Consider the following 21754-nt stretch of genomic DNA (forward strand, 5'->3'; position numbering starts at 1 on the left):
TGGCCTGCAACCCAGGCACGTGCCCCAACTGAATCAAACCAGCAACCTTTCAATTTGCAGGCCAGCACTCAATCCACTGAGCCACACCAGCCAGGGCTTTTCTGTGTTTTATTCTAGGAGTTTACTGGTTTCTGGTCTTATATTTAATTCTTAATCCATTTCAAGTTAATTTCTGTGAGTGTTGTAATATAAGGGTGCAGTTTTATTTATTTATTTTTTACATGTGACTATACAATTTTCCCAGCACCCTTTCTTGAAGAGACTGTCCTTTCTCCATTGAGTTCTTGGTTCCCATGTCAAATACTAGTTGACCATATATGCATGAATTTATTTCTGCTTCATGGCATTTCTGACTAATGATAACACAGATAAATCTAAACAAGTGAAAGAATGTCCAAGTGCTTATGGAATCACCAGGTCAACTTGCCCCAAGTACATAGGGGTTCCGTTAATAGAAGGGAACTGGTGTTGGAGGCCTTGCTCTACACAGGGGGAAAAGTTGTGAAGTTACTGGGCCTTAAGGCATTCTTAAAAGCTGTGAGCTTGGGAGGCAGTGGTCCTGCATCCCTTTCCTTTGACTGGATTTTTCCAGGGCTGGGAGTAATGACTGCTGCTGGTCTGAGGAGACCATGTGCTGAAAAGCTTCTTCATGTACTGTGTCCCTGGAGAGCCACTTGTGAAAAATGACCCGTGCCGTGTCTGTCTTTCAGCCACCCCACATCGTGCAGCAGTGCTGCTGAGATCATGTCCGTGCTGTTATTCCACGTCATGAAATACAAAGAGGAGGACCCGGAGAACCCAAACAACGACCGATTCATTCTCTCTAAAGTAAGTAAGCATGGGAGCCCAGGGCCAACTCAGATGCTCGCTTAAACTCACTTTTAAAGCTACCATGTGGCAACAAGGCCTGAAATGGGTTCTGTTTATCGTTTTGGTTCTTCTTTCTTTACCTTATATCATAGTCCATTTGGGCTGCTATAATGAAATACCAAGACTGGGTGATTTATAAACAATAGCAATTTATCTTTCACAGTTTTGGGGGCTGGAAGTCAAAGATTAAGTCACCATCATGGTCACATTCTGGTGAGGGGCCCTCTACCTGGTCACAGACTTCTAATTGTAAGCCTCCCCCCACCCTCAGGCCTTTGTTTTTGTTTTGTCAGCTCTTTTGTTTTCTCCAGCCAAGCAGTCCTGGAAAGTAAACAAAAGGCCTTTCTGTAAACTTGTTCTTGAGGCACACTTTATGCTGGAACAAAGATGAGAACATGGAAGACAAGTACTTCTTTTCTGGGTATCCATAGCTCCTTGTATGCGTCTTTATTTTAGCTGTTGGTTCTCTCAGTTGTGGCTCCCTCCATAGCATAAGGGTTCTTGGAGAAGAGAAGGGAACCCATGTGGTGGCACTTCTGCCCTGCCAGCATTGTGTTCTGGCCCTGCCAACCTTCTCAATCAATCCTACAGCCTCCTGCCCCCTTAGGAGGGCTCTCATTTCCATCATACCCACAAAGTAAAGCCTTGAAGTGGTTTCAACCCCTTGAAGTTAAGGAGTAGTTATATTTATACAGCCCTAAAATTACATTCGGCCCTTTGAAGGCAATCGCAAGGCTGATGTGGTCCCGGTGGAAATGAGTTTGACACCCCTGGTCAAAGTACACACCCCAGGCTGGGTCCAAGGGCACGCAAGGCAGCCGGGAGCCAGAGCTTGTTACAGTAGTACCATAGGAGCCATGAGGAAAAGGGTGGAGCTAGAGATGACATCAGGAGACACTTCAGTGGGACAGTTCTGTGGGGATAGAGATGCAAAATAGGGAATCTCTAGGGTCACAGAGCATGTGGAGAAAGCTAGTAGTAGGGTGGAGTGGGAAGGGAGAGGGACCTGAGACTCAGAAATACCCCTCTGAGGGGGTATTTCTACCCCCACATGGTAGTGACAGAACACACCAACCTCTGCTTGAGTGGAGCTGACACTTAAATGCAGGAGGGAGCAGACAAGAAACACATGTGATAGATAGCTGGCATGTCAGATGGGGCTGAGCATCCTGGATCCAATGGAAGTGGAGGGGTAGGGGGCTCTGGTTGAAAGAGATGGTCCAGGAAGGCCTTGATGCTGCCATTCAAGCAGAATTTTGGAAGGGGTGAGGGAGTGAGCTGTGCACTTGTTTAGGCATGAGCACTGAGCACTTGGGGAAAGAGAGAGCTGCAAGTGCTAAGACCCTCAGGTAGGCCTGGGCCCGGTGTGTAATGTGTTCAAGGGACAGCAAGGAGGCCAGGGCACCCAGGGTGGTGGGAGGGAGAGTAGGAAGTAAGGGGGTGCCAGAGTGGACAGGCCAGTGCAGGAACTTGGGTTCTACTTGGCACAAGATGGCAAGACCTTGGCCGTTTTTTGGCAGAGAGTAATGCTCAGACTTAGGTTTTAACAGGCTCCCCTGGCAGTTGTATTGAGAATGGCTATAGAGGAGCAGGAAGTCCGCTACAATGATGGAGGAGAGAGATGTCTGTAGCCAGACCGAGATGGTGGCAACAGGAGAATGAATAAGTTCATTGTGTCTTAAGAACCCGTATTCTCCAAAAAGATTGAACATTTGGTGTCTGTAGAGTTGGATAAAAGGCCTTGTGAAATGGCAAAGTTCTTGCTTAGGTTTTCTGCTCTGCTCTTGAGCTCTGTTTAGGCTGCCAAGTGGAGGAAAAGCCTCTCAAGCTATGTTTCTAAAGCTTGACATGTCGTGTCAATTACCTATGGCTTCCCTGTCTTTGTGATCTGTGACTTGGGGTGCATATGGGTGTAGTGAAGAGGAAGTCACCTCACAGGATGGAAGGGGCCATTCTGAGGAGTAGCCTGTGCTCAGTGCCAGAAGTTGGCCTGATACTCAACTTCCTGATGCCTGTTTATGGCAACTACAAATAAGTTCGTTTGATAGTTTCTCTTACAGCAACTGGCATTTTTTGATATGGCAATTGGATGGTACGGACAAGGATTGGGTGCTGCATGTGGGATGGCATATACTGGCAAGTACTTTGACAAGGCCAGGTAAGTTGCATACTCAGAAACCACTTGACTGTCTCCATACCACCCCCAGCACTTTGGCCCCATTTATGGCTTATTAGTTGGGAAGATAGTGATTATTTGAAAGTTCAGATTACCAAGTTACTCAAGCAGTACAGAAACCGTGTTTCTGGAAACTGTTCTAGAATCTCTGGTTGGGTTCTAAGAGCTGCCTACAGTATAGAAACTTATACTATAGGCAGTGTAGGTTATCAGGACACTAGTCTTTCCTAAGAAAGATATCTTCCTGTTCTCCATGTCTCAGGGAGTTTTACCAGAGAGTGAACAGATGGCACATTTGCCTTTGCATTGGGGACCCCGAAATACTAATAGTCAGAGGTTTCTTTTTTGGAGTGGTTCCAACTTTCTGAAGACAGGCATGCACTCAGCTGCTGCTGAAAAGGGAGCAAGGCGGTGGCAGGGTGTTGGGGGGTGTTGGGCAGGTTGCATTGGTAGTATGCATGTTCTATTTCTGTGACTCCTCTGCATGCCTGAGTCCAGAACCCCTCAGTCCCTGGTTCCAGCCCAGGTGGCCCCTCTGGAGGTACTTCACGCTTCCTCTACCGTTCAGACAGCTGCCCTGCTCCATTCCCCATAAGTCTGTTAACATTTTTCATCTCTTATTATTGCCTCTATTAGTCTCTATGCTGCATTTTTGTGGGGTCTGGGTTACATTTTATTGGTATAACATGTGCTCCTGAGGTAGTAGAATGTTTTGATTGATGTGATTATTTTACGTAAATTTGTAAGATCAGAGGTAGGTGGTGGTGCAAGAAACTATATATGTAAATGCTTGGGTGTTTAAGGGAGCTGCTTTCTTCCCATCCCCTCTTGTTGGTTGCTCAGAGAAGTGGCAAAAGGGCCTAGAAATAGCCTTTACAACTAGAATGAGTAAACTAGCCAAAGGTGGAGTCCATTCATGAAGCCCAAGCTTTTTTTTTTTTTTTTCTTTTTTTCTCTTTTTTAGATTTTATTTATTTTTAGAGTGGAAGGGAGAAAGAAAGAAAGGGAGAGAAACATCAAAGTGCGCGGGAAACATCGATGGGTTACCTCTCACAGGCCCCCAACCAGGGACCTGGCCCGCAACCTAGGCATGTGCGGTGACTGGGAATGGAACTGGTAACCTCTTGGTTCAGAGGCTAATGATCAATCCACTGAGTCACACCAGCCAGGGCGGGTCCAAGCTTTTAAAGCTGTGTTTCCTCAGATGTTGAGTTTGGACAGAATGAACAAGGGAAATAGTCTTAAGAACTTGATCTGAAGCAGCTGCCTCAGTCTGTTCCTTTGTTTCTCTCCATGAAATATATTTGCTTGAGTGGCCATGAAGAGATCTGAGCAGGGTCCTAAACTTCTTTTGACTTCTCCCAGCTACCGGGTGTTCTGCCTCTTGAGAGACCGCGAGTCTTGGGAAGGCTCCGTCTGGGAGGCATTGGCCTTTGCTTCCCACTACAGTCTGGATAATCTCATAGCCATCTTTGATGTGAACCGCCTGGGCCGCAGTGGCGTCTTGCCCATTGAGAACTGCATAGACATCTATCAGAAGCGCTGCGAAGCCTTTGGGTAACTGTCCTGTTTTATGTCACCTCTTTCTCCCCCATCCCCCCTCCACCTTGTAACCTGGCCTTCACTTCTGTTGACAGGTGGAATACTTATGTGGTGGATGGCCGTGACGTTGAGACACTGTGTACAGTATTCTGGCAGGCAACTCAAGTGAAGGACAAGCCCACTGCTATAATTGCCAAGACCTTCAAGGGCCGGGGCATGCCAAGTAAACAAGTGTTTCTTTTCTGCTTGGGGTTATTAAAACATCTCTCTGCACAGAAGACAAGGCAGGAGACTTTGGCTGGCTAGGCAGACAACTGACATAGTGCACAGTGACTATGCCTGAAATATGTGCTCCTCCTTGACTTTTATAGATAGTGTGTCTGGTTAGGGTTGGAAGGGAAGCCCAGACCCCCAGCAAGTAATCAGTGATTTTCTGCCTACACGAGGGAGTGGATAGGAGGGTAGTCTTATCAGTTACAGGACGGGCAGGGAACGATCTCTACAGGAGTGCAGAGCAAGAAGGTGCTGCTATGTGCATGAGCAGATACATAAATAAGGGTGAATACACACATGCATACTCATGCTTGCCTGTGCCCAAAGTATCAGGAAAAACACAGGCAATTAGTAAAGTGGTGCCTCCAGAAAAGGTAGCTGTGGAATTGTGGGCCTGGGGAAGGAAGGGGGTTTGAAAGTCCTCATGTAAATTTCAAAACTGACACCTGGAGTTGTTCATCTCAAGTATAAATAGTTGCAAAGGGTGTGATTCCTGGTATGTTTTAATACAGAGATTTTAGAATAAAACTGTTCTAAGACATCTCCTCACAGTACAGTCTTACTCTGGTATCCTGAGTTGAGGAAATGACCACTTGACCGATTTGCTTCTGGCAGAAACCTGGGTATCATCCTTGCCTCTGCCTTTCCCTTGTATGCTCCCTACACCCATACCCAGTCCACCATCAATTCTGATTTCTGCCCCTGAAGTGTATCTCAAATCTGTTCAGTCCTCTCCCTCTCTCCTACCCAGGCCTCTGCCACCTCTCTCCAACTGCTGTCTCCACAAGCCAGTCCCCACAGGGCTACTGTGGTGATCTTTCTACAACACAGGTCTGATCATTCACCTCCCCCACTCCAACCCTTCAGTGGTTTCCCATCCTGCTTTGGACAAAACTCAGAACTCCTCATACCCATGGGATCCTCCATGGTCTGCCCTGCCTATCTCTCCAGCCTCATTTCCCTCACTCTTCCCTCCATTCACACGCACATGGACCAGCGGCTCCTTCAAGAGCCTCTGGGCCTTTGTCCAGGCTGTTCTCTAAGAGTACAATACCATCTCAGGCTATGCCAGATTTTTACTCCTGCGAGTCCTTGGCTGACATCATTTCCATCAGGATGTCTTTCAGATGACCTAACAGGTGCTCATGAAGTATTTATGGAATGAACGTCTTTTATTTTTTTTGTTTTCAGGCATTGAGGATGCAGAAAGTTGGCATGGAAGACCAATGCCAACAGAAAGAGCAGATGCAATTATCAAACTAATTGAGAGCCAGATAGAGACCGACAGGCATCTCGAACCAAAACCGCCTGTTGAAGACTCGCCTCAAATCAACATTACAGACATAGAGATGACCACTCCACCTGCTTACCAAGCTGGTGACAAGGTAAGCAAGGTTCCTTTTCTTCCTAAATCCACAGGACTCCTCATGTACTCTGATCTCCATGGATGAATCAATTATTAGGTGGTGTAACATTTAAAAGTTATGAGCAATGAAGATGGGTTTATCTTCTCTTTTACTACCTCTGATATTAATTATTTGATTTCAAACTTAATTTATATCTGAATTTTTTTATCAGTCATTTGCTACCTATTAGCGTCCAGTGCTGTGTAGCTTTTGCTTGCTTCCTAAACCCGGTTTGTGGTCTGGTAGTCTGCTGTGCATGAAACAATTCTGTGTCTGCTCTTAGGATGGGGGGCCTGGTTGGGCTGATCTTTTGAACTTACTCCCTGGATCACACAAGGAAGCAGGCTAATTCATCAAAGACTAATTCTTCAGAAAAGAAAACAAATTAGGCATGAAACATTGAGCATAAAAATCTTTTCCTTTTTTATCATTTTTATAAATGATAAAAAATGATATAAATGATAAAAAAGGAAAAGATCATTGGTATATTATATCAGACTCAAAATAGATGCGGTCTTTGGGATTTAAGGAGAGAAGATGATGAGCCTGGGAGGAAGAAAATATTTTCTGACCTTTACTTATTTGGGGGCATTCTGAGTGTTGCTTCTGTTTTCTTGGCCTGGTTATAAGGGTTTAAAGTGAATTGACTACTCAAGAAATTAGAAAACAGAGGAAAAAGCAGAAAAAGGAGTTAATAAGGAAAAGGCATATATTAACAAAGGACACTTTGACAATATGTGTCAACACTTGAACTGTTCACACCTTTCAAACTCAGAGGAATTTGTCCTACAGAAACATCTGTGCAAGTGTGCAGACATATCTATCAGAATGAATGTTGATTGCACCATTGGTTATGATAAAATTGGAAACGACCTAGCAAAAAAGCTGCTCTGGCTGGTGTGGCTCAGTGGACTGAGTGCTGGCTTATGAACCAAAGGGTCGCTGGTTTGATTCCCAGTCAGGGCACATGCCTGGGTTGCAGGCCAGGTCCCCAGTAAGGGGCACTTGAGAAGCAACCACACATTGATGTTTCTCTCCCTCTCCCTCTCAAAAAATAAAATCTTTTTTAAAAGAAAGCTAAGAACTCACCCAAATTATTAAAGTTTTTAAAGTTGCAAAGTAGCATAGAATATAATTCTATTTTTGTAAAGAAAATGTTGAAAGGGAGCAGCATGTATTAGTAAAGGACATTGAAAAGTTTATTTAAAGATAATGACACCAAATTTAAATGTTTTTTTTTCTGGGAAATGGAATTAAGGGAACTATGTATATTTTATGAATAATTATGAAAATTAAGGAAGCAGGCCAGTTCATAAAAAATTAATGAATTAAATTTTAATGAATTAAAAAACAAGGTGCATTAATACGCAAAGTTAAGAGTTAGCTCTCTGAATTACTAATACAGTAGAGAAGCCATTAGCTAGGTCTACTTAAAAGATAACAAGTGTATAAAATTAGTCATTAGAGGAGATAACCATAGATACAGAAAAGATTCAGAAAATTATGAGAAAACTATACAATGCTATGGTAATTGACATGAAAACCTGAAAAAAAAAAGACAATTTTTTAGGAGTACATAAAATACCAAAATTGTCTTGAAAAGATATAAAACACTTACGTATCAACAGCCATTGGAAAAATTGAGAAAACTGTCTTAAGAGTTACACCTCCAAACTGCCAGTCAGCTCACCAAGTTACAAGAGTGACTTATTTTTAACCTTCAAGGAATGAGTCATCCTGGGCTATTTCAAACCTTCTTGAATATGGTGAAAGACAAACGTATCATTCCAACTCATTTGTGAAGCCAAAACATGACAAAGCTAGACCAAAGGAAAAACTAGAGAGACCAGCCTCGTTTATGACTATCAATGCAAAAATTCTAAATAAAAGTCACTAATCCCAACTCCATTAGTACATTAAAAGAAGTAAAAGTGAATTAGTAATTAGTGTGACTTTATCAATATTAGGGAGGGGGAAATTATTGTTTTGACGCATAGGAAACAAAAGCAGTTCATAAAATTCATTCTTTTTTTTTAACCTCTTATAAAACAAAGTAGGACTGGTGAAATTATTTCAGTTTGATTCTCAGTCTAGCTATCTTAAACCTGGAGTCCTCTTCATAGCTAATGGCAAAAATATCTCGTTAACCTGGCAGAGAAGTGAGCTCCACTTTGGAAGGGCTAGCCAGTGCAGTTAGATAACAATAGAAGACTCAGTCCTGAGAAGGCAAGCTTATCATCATTTGTAGGTGACAGAGTTGTGTGTCGTCTGAAACACTAAGAATCAACCAGAAATGGTTAGAAGTTAGTTCAGTAAGATAGCTTGTACCAAAGCTAACATACAAGGATTCTTTTCTTATATTAACAAAATGGAGAGGTTATCCCTTTAATAGTGGCAATAAGAACTTTTTAAAAAGATTTTTACTTATTTCTTTTTAGAGAGGGAGAAAAACAATCAATGTGTGGTTGCTTCTCGCGCCCCCTGCTGGGACCTGGCCTGCAACCCAAGTATGTGCCCTAGACTGGAAATGGAACCAGCGACCCTTTGGTTTGCAGGCTGACACTCAATCCTCTGAGCCACGAGGCAGGGCCAATAAAAACTTCTAAAAAAACTAAAACTTAGATATACAAGATCTATATTAAGATGCTATAAAGCTATAGCCCTAAAAGAAGCCAGCATGCCTTGTATATATGATATGCTCACCAAGTGTTTGCATAGACCATTCCTGAAAGGATGCTGCAAAAACCTGTCATTTCCGCTTACCTCTAGGGAGGGGAACTGGGTGGCTGGGGGATAGAGTGGGAGGAAGATGGCAACTTCATTCAACATCCTTTTATAATTTGAATTTTGTGCTGTCTACATGAATTGCTTATTTTTAAAAATATTTTTGAGTGGATGAATGACAAGTGAGGCAAACCTTGTTTTGTTTTTTTTTTTAATCACAGCTTTGAGATATAACTCACTATGTAATCCACCCATTTAGAGTATACAATTGAATGGTTTTAGCATTTTGACAGTTGCACAGCCATCACCACACTCAATCTTAACAGCATTTCTATCACACCAAAAGTAATCCCTTACCCCCATTAGCAATCATTGTCCATTCCCAGCCAGCCCTTAGTAACCACTAATCTACTTTCTGTCTCTGTGGATTTACCTGTTTCAGACATTTCATATAAATGAAATCATGTGAATTTTTGTGTCTGGTTTATTTCACTTAGCACAATGTTTTCATCTATGTTGTGGTATGTATAGTTCTCCACTTTATGGATATACCATACATTTTTATTTATCCATTCATCTATTAATGGATATTTGGGTCGTTTCTACCTTTTGACTATTACGAATCATGCTATCGTGGACAGTTGTATACAAGTTTTATATAAACGTAGTTTTCTCTTGAGTTTATACCTAGGAGTAGAATTGCTTGGTCACATGGTAATTCTATGCTTAACATTTTGAGGAAATGCCAAACCTTGTTTTAATAGAAATAATGTTACAAAGGTATCAGTTCTCCCCTAAATTCGTAAATTCAGTCCAATCTCAAACATATTCTAATTGGAATTCTTTATTTTTGGTATCAGGATTCTGAAGTTTTACATTTTATTTTTTGCAGTGAGTATTACCAGTTTGCTGGCTGAAAAGTTATAGAGGCATTTACATTTTGGTAAATTTAAATTTTTAAATCAACTACACAAATGGTACAGAAGAATGTATTTTTGAGAAATTGATACAAGTGAGCCAAATATGGATTCAAGATTGGCTAGCGATCCATTTTTATGACCCTAAAAGAGATTATTGGTGAATCGCAAATTTGCTTTCTTCATTTAGGTAGATGACAATTGGCAATTCTACAAAATTTCACCTTCCTTTAAATCCATTCTAAGAAATTCTACTGTTTGACTCTTCCAGGTAGCTACTCGTAAAGCATGTGGTTTGGCTCTGGCTAAGCTGGGCCACGCAAATGAGAGAGTCGTTGTGCTGGACGGTGACACCAAGAACTCTACCTTCTCCGAGATGTTCAAGAAGGAGCACCCTGAGCGCTTCATTGAATGTTTTATTGCCGAGCAAAACATGGTGTGTATGCTATAAGCGTCCTTCTTGGGTCTTCTCATTGATTAACAAAGCCCAGCCCACCTTGTAGTTCTCCTTTCCATTAATAAAAGCAAAGGCACTAGAGGAAAAAAAAATGTCTCCGGGGAAACGGGTAGAGAGTAGCTGGGCAGAGTCTGAGGGATGGCTTCCAGAACTGCTAGGAGGAGTGTGGTAGATTGCCTAGCACCCTGTCCTGGTAGGCGGCAACGATTTGACCCCAGGACTCCAGGCCTAAAGCATCCATAGTAGCTCTAGGTGACCTTGCTCCTTTTGCCCAGCTCACAATCAAGCAATTCTACAACCACACAGAGACCAGTCAGTTGAGAGAGCTACAAAGGACTCTGATTTCTCTCTCTTCACCGTACTGCAGGACCTAATACACCCTAGATACTCAAATGTTGTGCTAATTGCAGCCTCAAGAATGCCAGTAGAGCATTCTTGAGGCTTGAGTCTTGGATAAAGCTGTTCTGCTTATCTGTGCTTCATCTCTCCCTGGAGTGATGATAATGCAAGGAGTCTCTTTTACTTGTGCACACACCCCACGCCCCCCTTCTCAAAGAAAGAAGGGAGTTAATGCCAGTAAACACCTTGACCTCTAAAGCTCTGTACTCATACAGAGGACAGTGTACGTCTGTCTTCACACTTTAGAGTCCAAAAATAGCATTTTTAAAAGTAGTTGCCAGCTTTTAAACATCAGATTTTATGTAGAATATGAATTTCTGGTTTCTCTTGAAGAATGGGAAAATCTGGCAACACTGGGATGGCATTCCCTCAGTCAGCTAGAGCCATTTAGATGGGATGTGTCCCCTAGCCCTTTTCCCAGCCTGCTCATTCACTCATGGTGCTTCCTGGGCCCTGTCAGCGTTGGAATTTCGGGCCCCTGTTCAGTAAAGTAGGTCATCCCAATTGTAAGAATATGCACAATTTTTCTATGACTCTCATTAAGCTATTTCCAGTTTGGAAAAAATACAATCCACAATTTTCTGAATTAAGCTTCCTGTCAAAACCTTGCTCCCCAACTCATTGATTACCCCTTCAGTCATCAATCATATACTCTATGCCTACTGATAGGTTCTTAAAGTTGGAAGAAAACTAGTAAAGAAGAAGCCAGCAGGTAGTATCCAGTGCCAAGGTTAAACAGATAGCTAGTGAGAGTGTGACTAGCACCAATCAGGGACAGCCTCTTGGAAGAGGTGACATCTAAGCTGAGACTTAAGTGACAAGGAGTCAGCCATGCACAGATATGGGATGTGGCATTCCCAATAGTGGGCATAGCTATCTCTGTAGCAGGCCCAAATTTGAGATGTTTGGGGTACAGAAAAAAGGGCAGAGTGGCAGGAGTGTGGTGAATACAGAAGGAAATTGTTTTAGAGAGGTCACCAAGGACCAAATCGTATGGGGCATTTGCAGGGCAAGACCTCATGCCAGTTCCCAGTGGAGGGGGCAAATGTGGAAGGGTGTGACTGAGCCCCAGGACTTAGTCCAGTAGCCTTGGTAAAGAGGTGTGCACCATCCAGCAGAGGCAGGAGCAGCAGCATCCACTGGGGGGAGGGGAGTTGTCTTGTGGAATGCTGCTGAGAGGTCAAATGCAATGTAGACAGAGATCAGGTGAACTCTTGTATTTGGCGCCTTCAAAGTTCCTCATAGGGATGACAGGCTAGCCAAAGGAGGCCAGAGAGGGACAGTGTGAGAAGTTGTAAAGGAGAACATAGGGTGGGCAGTCTCTGGAGGGGAAGGAAAAGGTGGAGGTGGGAGGGTGAAGATGGAAGATAGCAGCAAATACTCAAATGGTGAGCGAACCCAAGGGAAAGGGAAAAACTGATTGAATACAGGAGGGGAGGGGATAATTGCACAGAGATACCCTTGAGAAAATAAAAGAAGATTCAGCATGGTGAGTGGGCCTTAGGTAGCAGCACAGTTGGAGAGGCCAGTTGGGGCAGATGGGAGAACCTCCATTGTTCACCTCTTACTCGCCAGGAGGTGTGAGGTGAGAGGGCTAGGAGAAAGGTGTGCAGAAGGTTTGGGAAGAGGGGAAGAGGAAGGAGACCCATGAGGAATGGGGGTAGTCGTAGATGTCCCAAGCTTTTCCCTGTTGGATTTGAGGAGCCAGGTCAATTCCTCTGATTTCTGGCAGTGTTCAGGGGACACTGGGTTTGCCAGGTTTGGGGTTTCCCTGGGTATATGCCTGGGGTGGATGGGTTGAGGCAGGGAGGTGTGTAGGGCAGGGTTGTTATCTTGGGAACCATGCACTATACACTGGATTAGGGGAAGGGGGGCAGTTAGGGGTGATGGGGGGCCATGTTGCCAGGGGTGTTCTGATTCACTTTCTTGGTGTTACAGGTGAACGTGGCGCTGGGATGTGCCGTCCGTGGTCGCACCATTGTTTTCGTTAGCACCTTCGCTGTCTTTTTGACCCGAGCATTTAATCAGATCCGTATAGGAGCCATCTTTGAAAGCAACATCAACATCGTTGGGTCCCACTGCGGGATATCTGTTGGTATGAGTTCTCAATGCCATCATCCCCATAGCCTTTCTACTTTACAGAGAAAGATCAGTATCTGCATGGTTGAATCGCCAATGTACATAGGGTTTCATAACGTTTGTGAGTCACCACTTTTTAAAAAGCCATATGGTGCTTTACGAGTTCTAGATACTTTGGGTAACTTTTGACTAGATCTCTTGATATTACTGTAAAATGTCCACTTTTTCAGTCATTGAGAAATAATCTGTCCTGAGTTCTTACAAGTCAAGCCACATACTAGGTATGAATGGGGCCATCCCAGCACATTATCAGTGGATAGAAAATACGGGTGAATCTGAAAAAGTCTGAAGAAAGAAGTCACATTGCTGAGAGATGGAGGAATCCAAAATTGCCTGGAAACATCAAGGAATCAGGGTCATGAGTGACAGATATGAGGACTTGGGAGACATGGAGATGATTGATGTACCTGTGGTGGGGCAGGAACCCTAGGTAGATGCGACAGCTTACATTTTCTGCTTAGAATGCTGGAGGGGAAGGGAGGGTTAGAAGTGCACAATTGGGAGTCATCTCTGGGACTCCCTGGGAGCACTACCCTAGCTAAGAAGTCTGGATGGGCCCAACAAGGGGAGAGAGGAGAGTAGAGCCAACAGCATTTCAGGGCTGGCCTGGGCAGAGGGCCTGGGATTTGGGGGTCTCTGCCTGAGGCTGGGCAGAGTGAAAATTTCAAAATAATCAGCTAAGTGGAGCAGTGGCTCTAGGTCCAACCCAGAGGAGCTGGGTGTTCTGAGGTTGGACAGTTACCCCAGGCAAGGCAGTGTGCACAGTGACAGTGCTCTTCCTAGCTAGAACAGGTAGGCTACCATGGTATACATTGAGCTTTCTCTTCTCACACCATTTCTGGCCAGAAACTCTGTTTCCAAACAAACTCTAAGGCCCACTTAGTTACAACAGTGCCCCAAGGGTGCCCCCAAGGTATATTCTATCCAGCTATCTTGAAGGCCTTAGGAAGTTAGTAAGAGCACTTCAATCTATAAAAACCCCAGTCTCTTGATGGAGAAGATAGGAGAGTGGAGAAGGAAGGACGGAGCCTGAGAAGACCCTCATAAGGAGAATGGGGACAGGGACAGATTTGATAGGCTAAATCGGCCACCTGTGCTCAAGAAGAGCATCAAGTCACCTTGGACAACAGTAGCAGTGACCAAGTGCCAGAGGTTGGCAAAGGTCAAAGGCCAGGGGTATGCAGCCTGTGGGCCACAAGCGGCGCAAGAACGCGGGCTGAACACAAAATCGTAAATTTACGTAAAACTTTTTTTTTTGCTCGTCACTTTTCATTAGTGATTGTGTATTTAATGTGTGGCCCAAGACAACTCATCTTCCACTGTGGCTCAGAGACGCCAAAAGGTTGGGACACCCCTAGTCAGGACCAAAAAGGGATCACTGTTTGCTGATCTGGAAGGTCAGTTAGCTGATCCTGGAGTGTCACAGTAATGTCTCAAGGGAGATAGATGTGTGGCCATTTATTACAAGGCATTATATTGGCATAAGAATTGGACAGTTTTGTAGGCTCTGCTCCAGTTGTGCCCCTCACCCCCACCTTGTGGCAGTAGGAGCTGTTGTTTGTCAAGCAGAGGACAGGGTCCTAGCTTCTTGGTCTTGCTCATGTTTTTGTTGGGCCATGACTTCGTTTTCTCAGGTGAAGATGGCGCCTCCCAGATGGCCCTGGAGGATTTGGCCATGTTCCGAGCCATTCCCAACTGCACCATTTTCTATCCAAGTGACGCAATCTCGACAGAGCATGCTGTGTTCCTGGCGGCCAATACCAAGGTATTTTTAGGGGACACTGGTTTAGACTGAGTTTCCAAGCTCTGCTACTGGTTTGGTACGGATGGTTGGATTTTTCCTATTATTTTTTCTCAGCATAAAGGTAGTAGATTTGGTTGTAGGATTCTTTTTAAAAGTAGAACTATTACCCAGTAAAGGTGATTTAAGCACATAAAACAAGAACACAGTCCAAGACAAATAGTGCAGAGGGATGCTGACCACCACCTCATGGGCCCAGATTGGGCAGGGAACTTCTGGCAGGGCTGAAGGAATTGTCTCTAGCAGTGAGCTATCAGGTGCTGGCCTTAGACATGCCCCATGCCACCACCTTGTGACATCCAGAAGGCCGGTGAAACTCTTATTGCAGACAAACCCCCGGGTCACTCATCAGCAGTGCAGAAGGGCAAGAGTATGGTTTCTGCCCCACTTGTCCCTCTTGAAGTCTCACATAAGAACCTCAGATGAACACAACATAACTCCTGCCCAGGATCCAGCTGCAGGGGCATCGAGAGGATATAGTCTTCACCTTTCCAATCACTGCAACTGTCACCAGGCTCTCCTCACCACCCAGCCCTGCACCTGCCCAGGCCCCTAAATAGATGACTCTGGGCACAGTTGGGGTAGATGGTGTAAGTTCCATTATAAGCATTTGCAACGCATTAAAGACGTGTTTCTTTGACCTTTTTTTAAACCTATGTGGGCTCACACTCTATTCTGTACACTATATCCTGGAAATTGGTTTATGCCTGTGCCTACACAGAGTGATCTTGTGTGCTAGAAGATTTCATTTCTAGGAAGTTGGAAAAAGGCAAAATAAAGCTGTGGTGACAAGTAAGAAGAGATATTGCAACTTGGGTAGACAGAATGACAGGACAGAGGCACAAAAGAACTTTCTGGGCAGATGAATGCAATCTGGACTCAGGTGTTGGTTATACGGTATATTCCTTTGTCAGAATTTGTGGAGTGCTGCACTGAGGTAACTTTTACCTCAATAAACACTGAATAGCCCTGGCTGGTGTGGCTCAGTGGATTGAGCATTGGCCTGCGAACCATGAGGTCGCCAGTTTGATTCCCAGTCAGGGCACAAGTCTGGGTTGCAGTCTAGGTTCCCGGTTGGGGGCGTGAGAGAGGCAGTCAACTAGGTTTCTCTCACACATGGATGATTCTCTCCCTCTCTTTCTCCCTTCCTTCTCTCTAAAAATAAATGAGTAAAATATTTTTTAAAAATACTGAATAGAATTGATTTATAGTATCGGAATGAACAGAAGTTACATTTCTAAATTATATTAGTTTATAATGTATGATTTATATATTACATAAATTAAATACTTCAGACATTTGATTATTTATACTTCTGTTTATGGGTTCAAGTTGATAGAAATGTATGTACATCTTCTCACTGGGAAAATACTGAGTCATTTTATATTTCAGTGTTCAAGGTATTTCTAAGGTTGAAGCATTACAAGCTATTGTGGGAAAAATTAACTATTTAGCTGTGTTTTTGAACTTTCTATTCAACATGAACCAGTGCTCCTGCCCTGAATTTATGTTCTGTGGAGACAGGTTGGTATGTATTTGAGAAAGCTTTTTTAAATCAGTGAATGTGACGGTGTGGAAAGCTTGCCACTGAGGGCATCCACCAGGGTCCCACATAAACTTTGGCCTGGCTCAGTAACCCGACCAGGTGATACCTGACCAGTTTGCCCGTAGTTGTGAGTGCTTATTATCCCTTGATTCAAAATGTATGCTTTGTTTTAATAAAAGGAACTGTTCAGTCATCCTCTCTTCTCCCCACTCTTTTTAAAGGTTTATTAGTTAGAAATTGAGTTTGACTTTAATAGTTCTGCTTTTCATTTATATCCTAGGGGATGTGCTACATTCGGACCAACAGACCAGAAACTGACATCATTTACACCCCACAAGACATTTTTGAGATTGGACAAGCCAAGGTAAGGGCTTAAGTTCTCCAGTGTCCTCTTGTATCATCTCATGTGCAGAGAACTATTCTAAAGCTAGTACTCGGTATTTGCACAATCAAGGCTTTATCCTTTCTTCTAGTTTTTAGAAAAACGTCTATGACCTTTGCCTGCTTTATCCTCCAGAAGGAACATTCTACCAGTGTCAACCAGAATTGAACTTTTCTCCTTTCCAAATGGAGACTCTTGCTATTACATTTTCAAAGATATGCATGACAACTTGAAGGCACTTGAGTTGCTTGGTTGTAGATTATCACAGCCTCAAGCTAAACAAAGTAATAGAACCCATGTCAAAGGAATGATAGATCTGTGAGGTTCTGATTCGGCATATTCAGAGCCAGGGGAAAAAGGGGACATGAAACATCTTGCTGCCACCCATTGTGTGGCCCTGAGATGGGTTTTGCACACTGAATGTGGCCTCACCTGTAGGCCTTCTGTTAAAGGCTAGCGTCCTGTGCACATTCTATTTCCTGCGTTCTCACAGAAACCCTAGAAGCACGGATTGTTAGCAGCCCTGTATTGCAGACAAGGATCAGAGAAGGTGGGCTTTGCTCAGGGTTCACAGTAAACAGAGATTATACTGCATAAAAGTTTTATGCCCTACTCTTATCATACAAGCTTTTTAGTAAGTCATTAATGCTCTTTTAACAAATACTTATTTTTAGAGGGATGGTAGGAGAAAGAGAAGGAGAGAAACATTGACGCTGTAGAAAAAGATCAGTTGGTTGCCTCTCGCATGCCCCAGCTGGGGGTCGCAGGCTTGCACTCAATCCACTGAGCCAATACTCTTAAATGTGTGAAAGACCAATAGCTGTTCTTGAAGGAGTAACAGTGACATCCTACATGACTGCTAAAGGCTAGGCTGCTCTAGAATTTATGGTTGCTAGTGCTCAGAATGAGCACTGAGTGGCTTTAGTGCTATAATAAAGTAGGTACAGCCAGAACAATCCATGGCCTGCAACTAGGTAGCTGGCCAACACTGAATGAAAAGCTGCAGTATTCACCTTCACTGTTAACTATAGGTTCTTTGTTCTCTACTCCCACATTTAAAGTCGAGGCCATATGTTTGCCTCCGGAGTGTGTGGGGGTCTTGATGATAGTCATACAGTCTAGAGCTTTCTCATATCTCTCCTTTTTGTCCCCTAATGTTTTCCCTGCCCTGACAAAATAAATTTTCAAATGGTAAAGGATGTTAAAATGTGTAAGATAACATGCATGGCATGGAATAAACTCAAGGGCTGAGTTTTGCAAAAAGTGTGTGTGTGTCTGTGTGAGAGAGAGAAAAGGTTAGGAAATTCTCAGAATGGGGCGGCTTAGAAGTCCTGAATATCTGTACTGTCAGCAATGGTCCTAAAGCTATAGGGAAACCTATACAGATGGCTGAAATGAAGACTAATTCCAGATGCCTACAGTTGGGGAGCTTTGAAGGAAACCAAATTCTATGAGAAAGGCCAAGGGCACCTGTCTTTGCTTGCAGAATAGAGGATGGTTGGGAGTGTAAGTTTAACATCAGATGGGCCTTGTTGCTAGCCTCAGCCCTGGGCAAGTTCCTCCTGCTCTGAGATTCACTTTCCTCCCCAGCAGAATGGACCCACTAATGCCATAGACCTTACAGAGCACTTGGGGCATGCAAGGTGCTTGGCACAGAGCATGTAGCAAGTGCCCCCAAATGGTCCCTGTTAACATGTTCATCAGTGGAGTCCAATCTGTGTGTTCATCTCAGTGATATGTCCAAGCCATCCAGAGATAGTGCCTTCCCAAACTCCTCAGTGGGTATGAGTCCATGCTCTGGCTGTACATAGACCACACAACTCACACCTGACCCTCTCTGCCTTTCAGATACCCACCTTCTTTGTTAAAAGGTCATTTTGTATGTATTATGTAATAAGTAATTTGGCACTGAAACCTTGAAGAAAGGTACATGAATTTGTAAAACATATGAAGTGGGGGTTAATCAAAAAGCATGTCGTCGTGTGTTGATTTAGCCTTTTTCATAGTGAATTATTAAGGAGTGACATTGGTAGGATCGGGGAAGAGCGGTGTAGTAGTGTCTTCCACTTTGAGATGCGCTCTGACCATAGTAACCACAACGTTTTTGTTTTGCGGTGTGCAATACCAGGTCATTCGCCACAGTGTCAATGACAAGGTCACAGTTATTGGAGCTGGAGTTACTCTGCATGAAGTCCTAGCAGCTGCTGCTGATCTTTCCAAAGAAGGTCAGGAGGGGTTTTTTTTGTTTTTTGGATTTTTTTAAAGATTTTATTTATTTTTAGAGAAGGGAAGGGAGGGAGAGAAACATCAATGTGTGGTTGCCTCTCGAGCACCCCCCTACTGGGGACCTGGCCCGCAACCCAGGCATGTGCCCTGACAGGAATTGAACTTGTGACCTTTTGGTTCACAGGCCCGCACTCAATCCACTGAGCCACACTAGCCAGGGGAGGGTTTTGGGGTTTTTGTTTGTTTGTTTGTTTTTTAATCTAAACATTGAAGTTCCAGCTGGGGAGAGGTAGTACTCGGGTTGCCTTATGTGGCCCAATTGGTCTTTTTATTCTAAGTCTGCTTCATATACCAAGCTGGTTATTGCTGTTCTCCAGATATTTCTATCCGTGTCATCGACCTATTTACCATTAAGCCCCTGGATGCTGCCACCATCATCTTCAATGCAAAATGCACAGGTGGCCGAATTATCACCGTGGAAGATCACCACCCAGAAGGTATGTCTTTTTCAAAGTCTGCTTTGGCAGGATGTGTTTGTGTTTTTCTTGATTGGAGGCACCCCGTGCTCCTGGCATTATCTCCAAATTACCCAACCACTTATGCAGCCACCTTTATTACTACTTCTTACAAGTGTGTCGGCTTAGGGGTCTCTCGCCCACCTGCACTGGCTCCCTAAGTGTGGGGCTGTGCCCGTACTCACCTGTGTGTCCTCAGCACAGTGCCTGGCTCAGTGGCAGCACAAAGGAATATCTAACTTGGCCCAGGCATTGTGGGCAGGGAGGGTTCATGAAGAGCTTCACAGTTGCTCTTGAGTTTTGAATGACTAATAGTTTCCCTTCCCCCCCAAAATGGGAAGAGTGTCTTGCAATCAGAGAACACAGCAAATGCGGAAGAAGTATGTATCAGAGAAAGGGGGCTGGGCAGTGATTGGCCTGGGAACGTTAGGTGGGGCAGGTAAGGGGCCTCAAGGGCATACCTGAGATCCACAGAGAGCCCCTGGAAGCACTCCCAGTACCTTCATGGCTGAGATTTATTACAGCGAAGGGCACCCTCCAGGACCCGCAAGGACAGAGGACACAGGTCAGGGGTGGAGAACCCCAGGCCTCAGGCTTCCTCTCCCCCTCAATCCCATGAGGGGCCTGCCAAGTACTCTCCCGTCTTCAGCAGCGAAAAATGCATCACTGCAGACCCAGGGAATCAACCCACCTGAGACCCAGCGCCCCGGGCTGTATTGCGGGCTGGTCACGTGGGCCCCCTGTGCCAGGCACGTACCAAATGTCCCACTGCCAAAGGAGAGCAGGTGATCCATGTAAACCACCCTGCTGTGCAAACGGTCCAGGCGCAGGGACCACCATTATCAGTAGGGAAATTGTCATGTCGACCCAGGGGACCTGCACCAGCTCACTGCCCATGTGCCTGCCACCTGAGGGCCAACGTTGCAAGTAGCCCTTCTGAAGCTGGTCACCTCAGGCCTGCCAGTTGCTCTTTTCTTTACAGTTCATTTGTTGCCTTCAGTTGTTTTTGGGTTCCTGACAGCTTTGAGTATCTGAGCTCCACAGTCCCCTGTATCCATGAAGCCCTAGTGAGAGAGCCCCTACTGTAGATGGGGCTGTGGGCAATTTGGAAACCTGCAGTTTATAATGAGAATTCTTCTGGCCAGACAGGGAATGACTGCTTCCATGAATCAATGCTAATGAAAAATCTTTCTCTCTGAGAACCAGCAAATTCAAAGGCCTGTATGTCATGGGGCATTAAGGCTGACTAGCTACTTCCAAAACAGAGCCTAACATCCCTTGCTTCCCCCAGGTGGCATCGGGGAGGCTGTCTGTGCAGCTGTTTCCATGGAGCCTGACATGGTGGTTCATCGCCTGGCAGTGCATGGAGTGCCTCCGAGTGGGATGTCCAGTGAATTGCTGGATATGTTTGGAATTAGTGCCAAACACATTATTGTGGCCGTGAAAAGGATCTTAAACTAAAATAGCTCTTGGCCTCAATGTTAAAATACTAGTTCTACATTTATGCTTGTTGACAAATCTTTGTTTAAATCTATACTCTTTGTTCTTAGTTCTGTTAAAAAGCAAAGCAAAGTAACTACCTTCCTGGTAAGCCATAACCACATACACAAAGCAAAGCAAACGTGAACCATACTACATGTAACCGCCTGGGTTGTGCAGAACGATAGCACCATGCTGCACACTGCCGTCCCAGGTCGGGAATTTAAGTGCTGCCATCCTACCTGCAGCTTCCTGGGTACGGTGTGACTGCGGATGTCCTGGAATTTCACCTCCCCTCTTACGGTGCATGGAGCAGCAGTGAAAGCTCTTAGATTGTCCTCCGCTGCTTGTGGTGACTAGTCTGTGAAGAGAGGATACAACTAGTTGTAGTCTCCACACTGCACTCTTTTGTGAGGCCTGAGAAATGTCATATGTGCCCAGTGACTAAGCCAAACAGCTCAATTATATTTACTATAGGTATTAGTTAAAAGTTAATAAAGCATCCAAAAAGCCATCTGCTTTGTTCCATTTGTGTCTTCGTATGTGTGATTGGGGGGTGCGGGGGGGGGGGGGGGAGGTTCTCCTGGATAAAATCCTCAGTGAAGAAAGAGCTTCTATCTAAACCAGAAGGTGAAAGAGCCATGTCCCCAACAGCAAACCCAGGAAAGGATACTGGGCAGCAGACGTACCACTAGAGGACAGTGTGTGGCCTGAAAAGCCATCCCTGAGCTGACTCCTTATTTCAGCTGTAAGCACATAAATCGAGGCTGGAATACAAGAAGAAAGCCAGATAAAGATTTGAACTTCAAAACTAAATTTAAAGTTAACCGTACGTGTCTGGTATGTCATGGCTCTTTATTTTCTTGCCCTCATTAACTGGTCGTCAGGGGCCTTTGGTCTAG

At 44.4% G+C, this 21754-nt stretch overlaps 1 protein-coding gene across 1 annotated transcript; it reads left to right on the forward strand.

Moving 5' to 3' along the window:
* Positions 1-744: 744 nt before the first annotated feature.
* Positions 745-20834, forward strand: TKTL1 (transketolase like 1). Its single transcript, XM_024551185.4, has 12 exons — positions 745-828; positions 2931-3028; positions 4412-4603; positions 4684-4811; positions 6053-6246; positions 10180-10344; positions 12703-12859; positions 14538-14668; positions 16531-16614; positions 18761-18857; positions 19236-19355; positions 20665-20834. The coding sequence occupies exons 1-12, from the start codon at positions 745-747 to the stop codon at positions 20832-20834; spliced, it is 1620 nt and encodes a 539-aa protein (XP_024406953.1).
* The last annotated feature ends 920 nt before the right edge of the window (positions 20835-21754 follow it).

This window comes from Desmodus rotundus, chromosome X, assembly GCF_022682495.2.
Source record: "Desmodus rotundus isolate HL8 chromosome X, HLdesRot8A.1, whole genome shotgun sequence".
Taxonomy (NCBI): Eukaryota; Metazoa; Chordata; class Mammalia; order Chiroptera; family Phyllostomidae; genus Desmodus; species Desmodus rotundus.

Excerpts from the sequence above, each read along its gene's own strand:
- TKTL1 (XM_024551185.4), top strand. The coding sequence starts at position 745 with ATGTCCGTGCTGTTATTCCACGTCATGAAATACAAAGAGGAGGACCCG. Across the intron at positions 4,812-6,052 it reads CAAGGGCCGGGGCATGCCAA|GCATTGAGGATGCAGAAAGT; the intron begins GTAAACAAGTGT and ends TTTTGTTTTCAG. Across the intron at positions 14,669-16,530 it reads TCCTGGCGGCCAATACCAAG|GGGATGTGCTACATTCGGAC; the intron begins GTATTTTTAGGG and ends TTTATATCCTAG.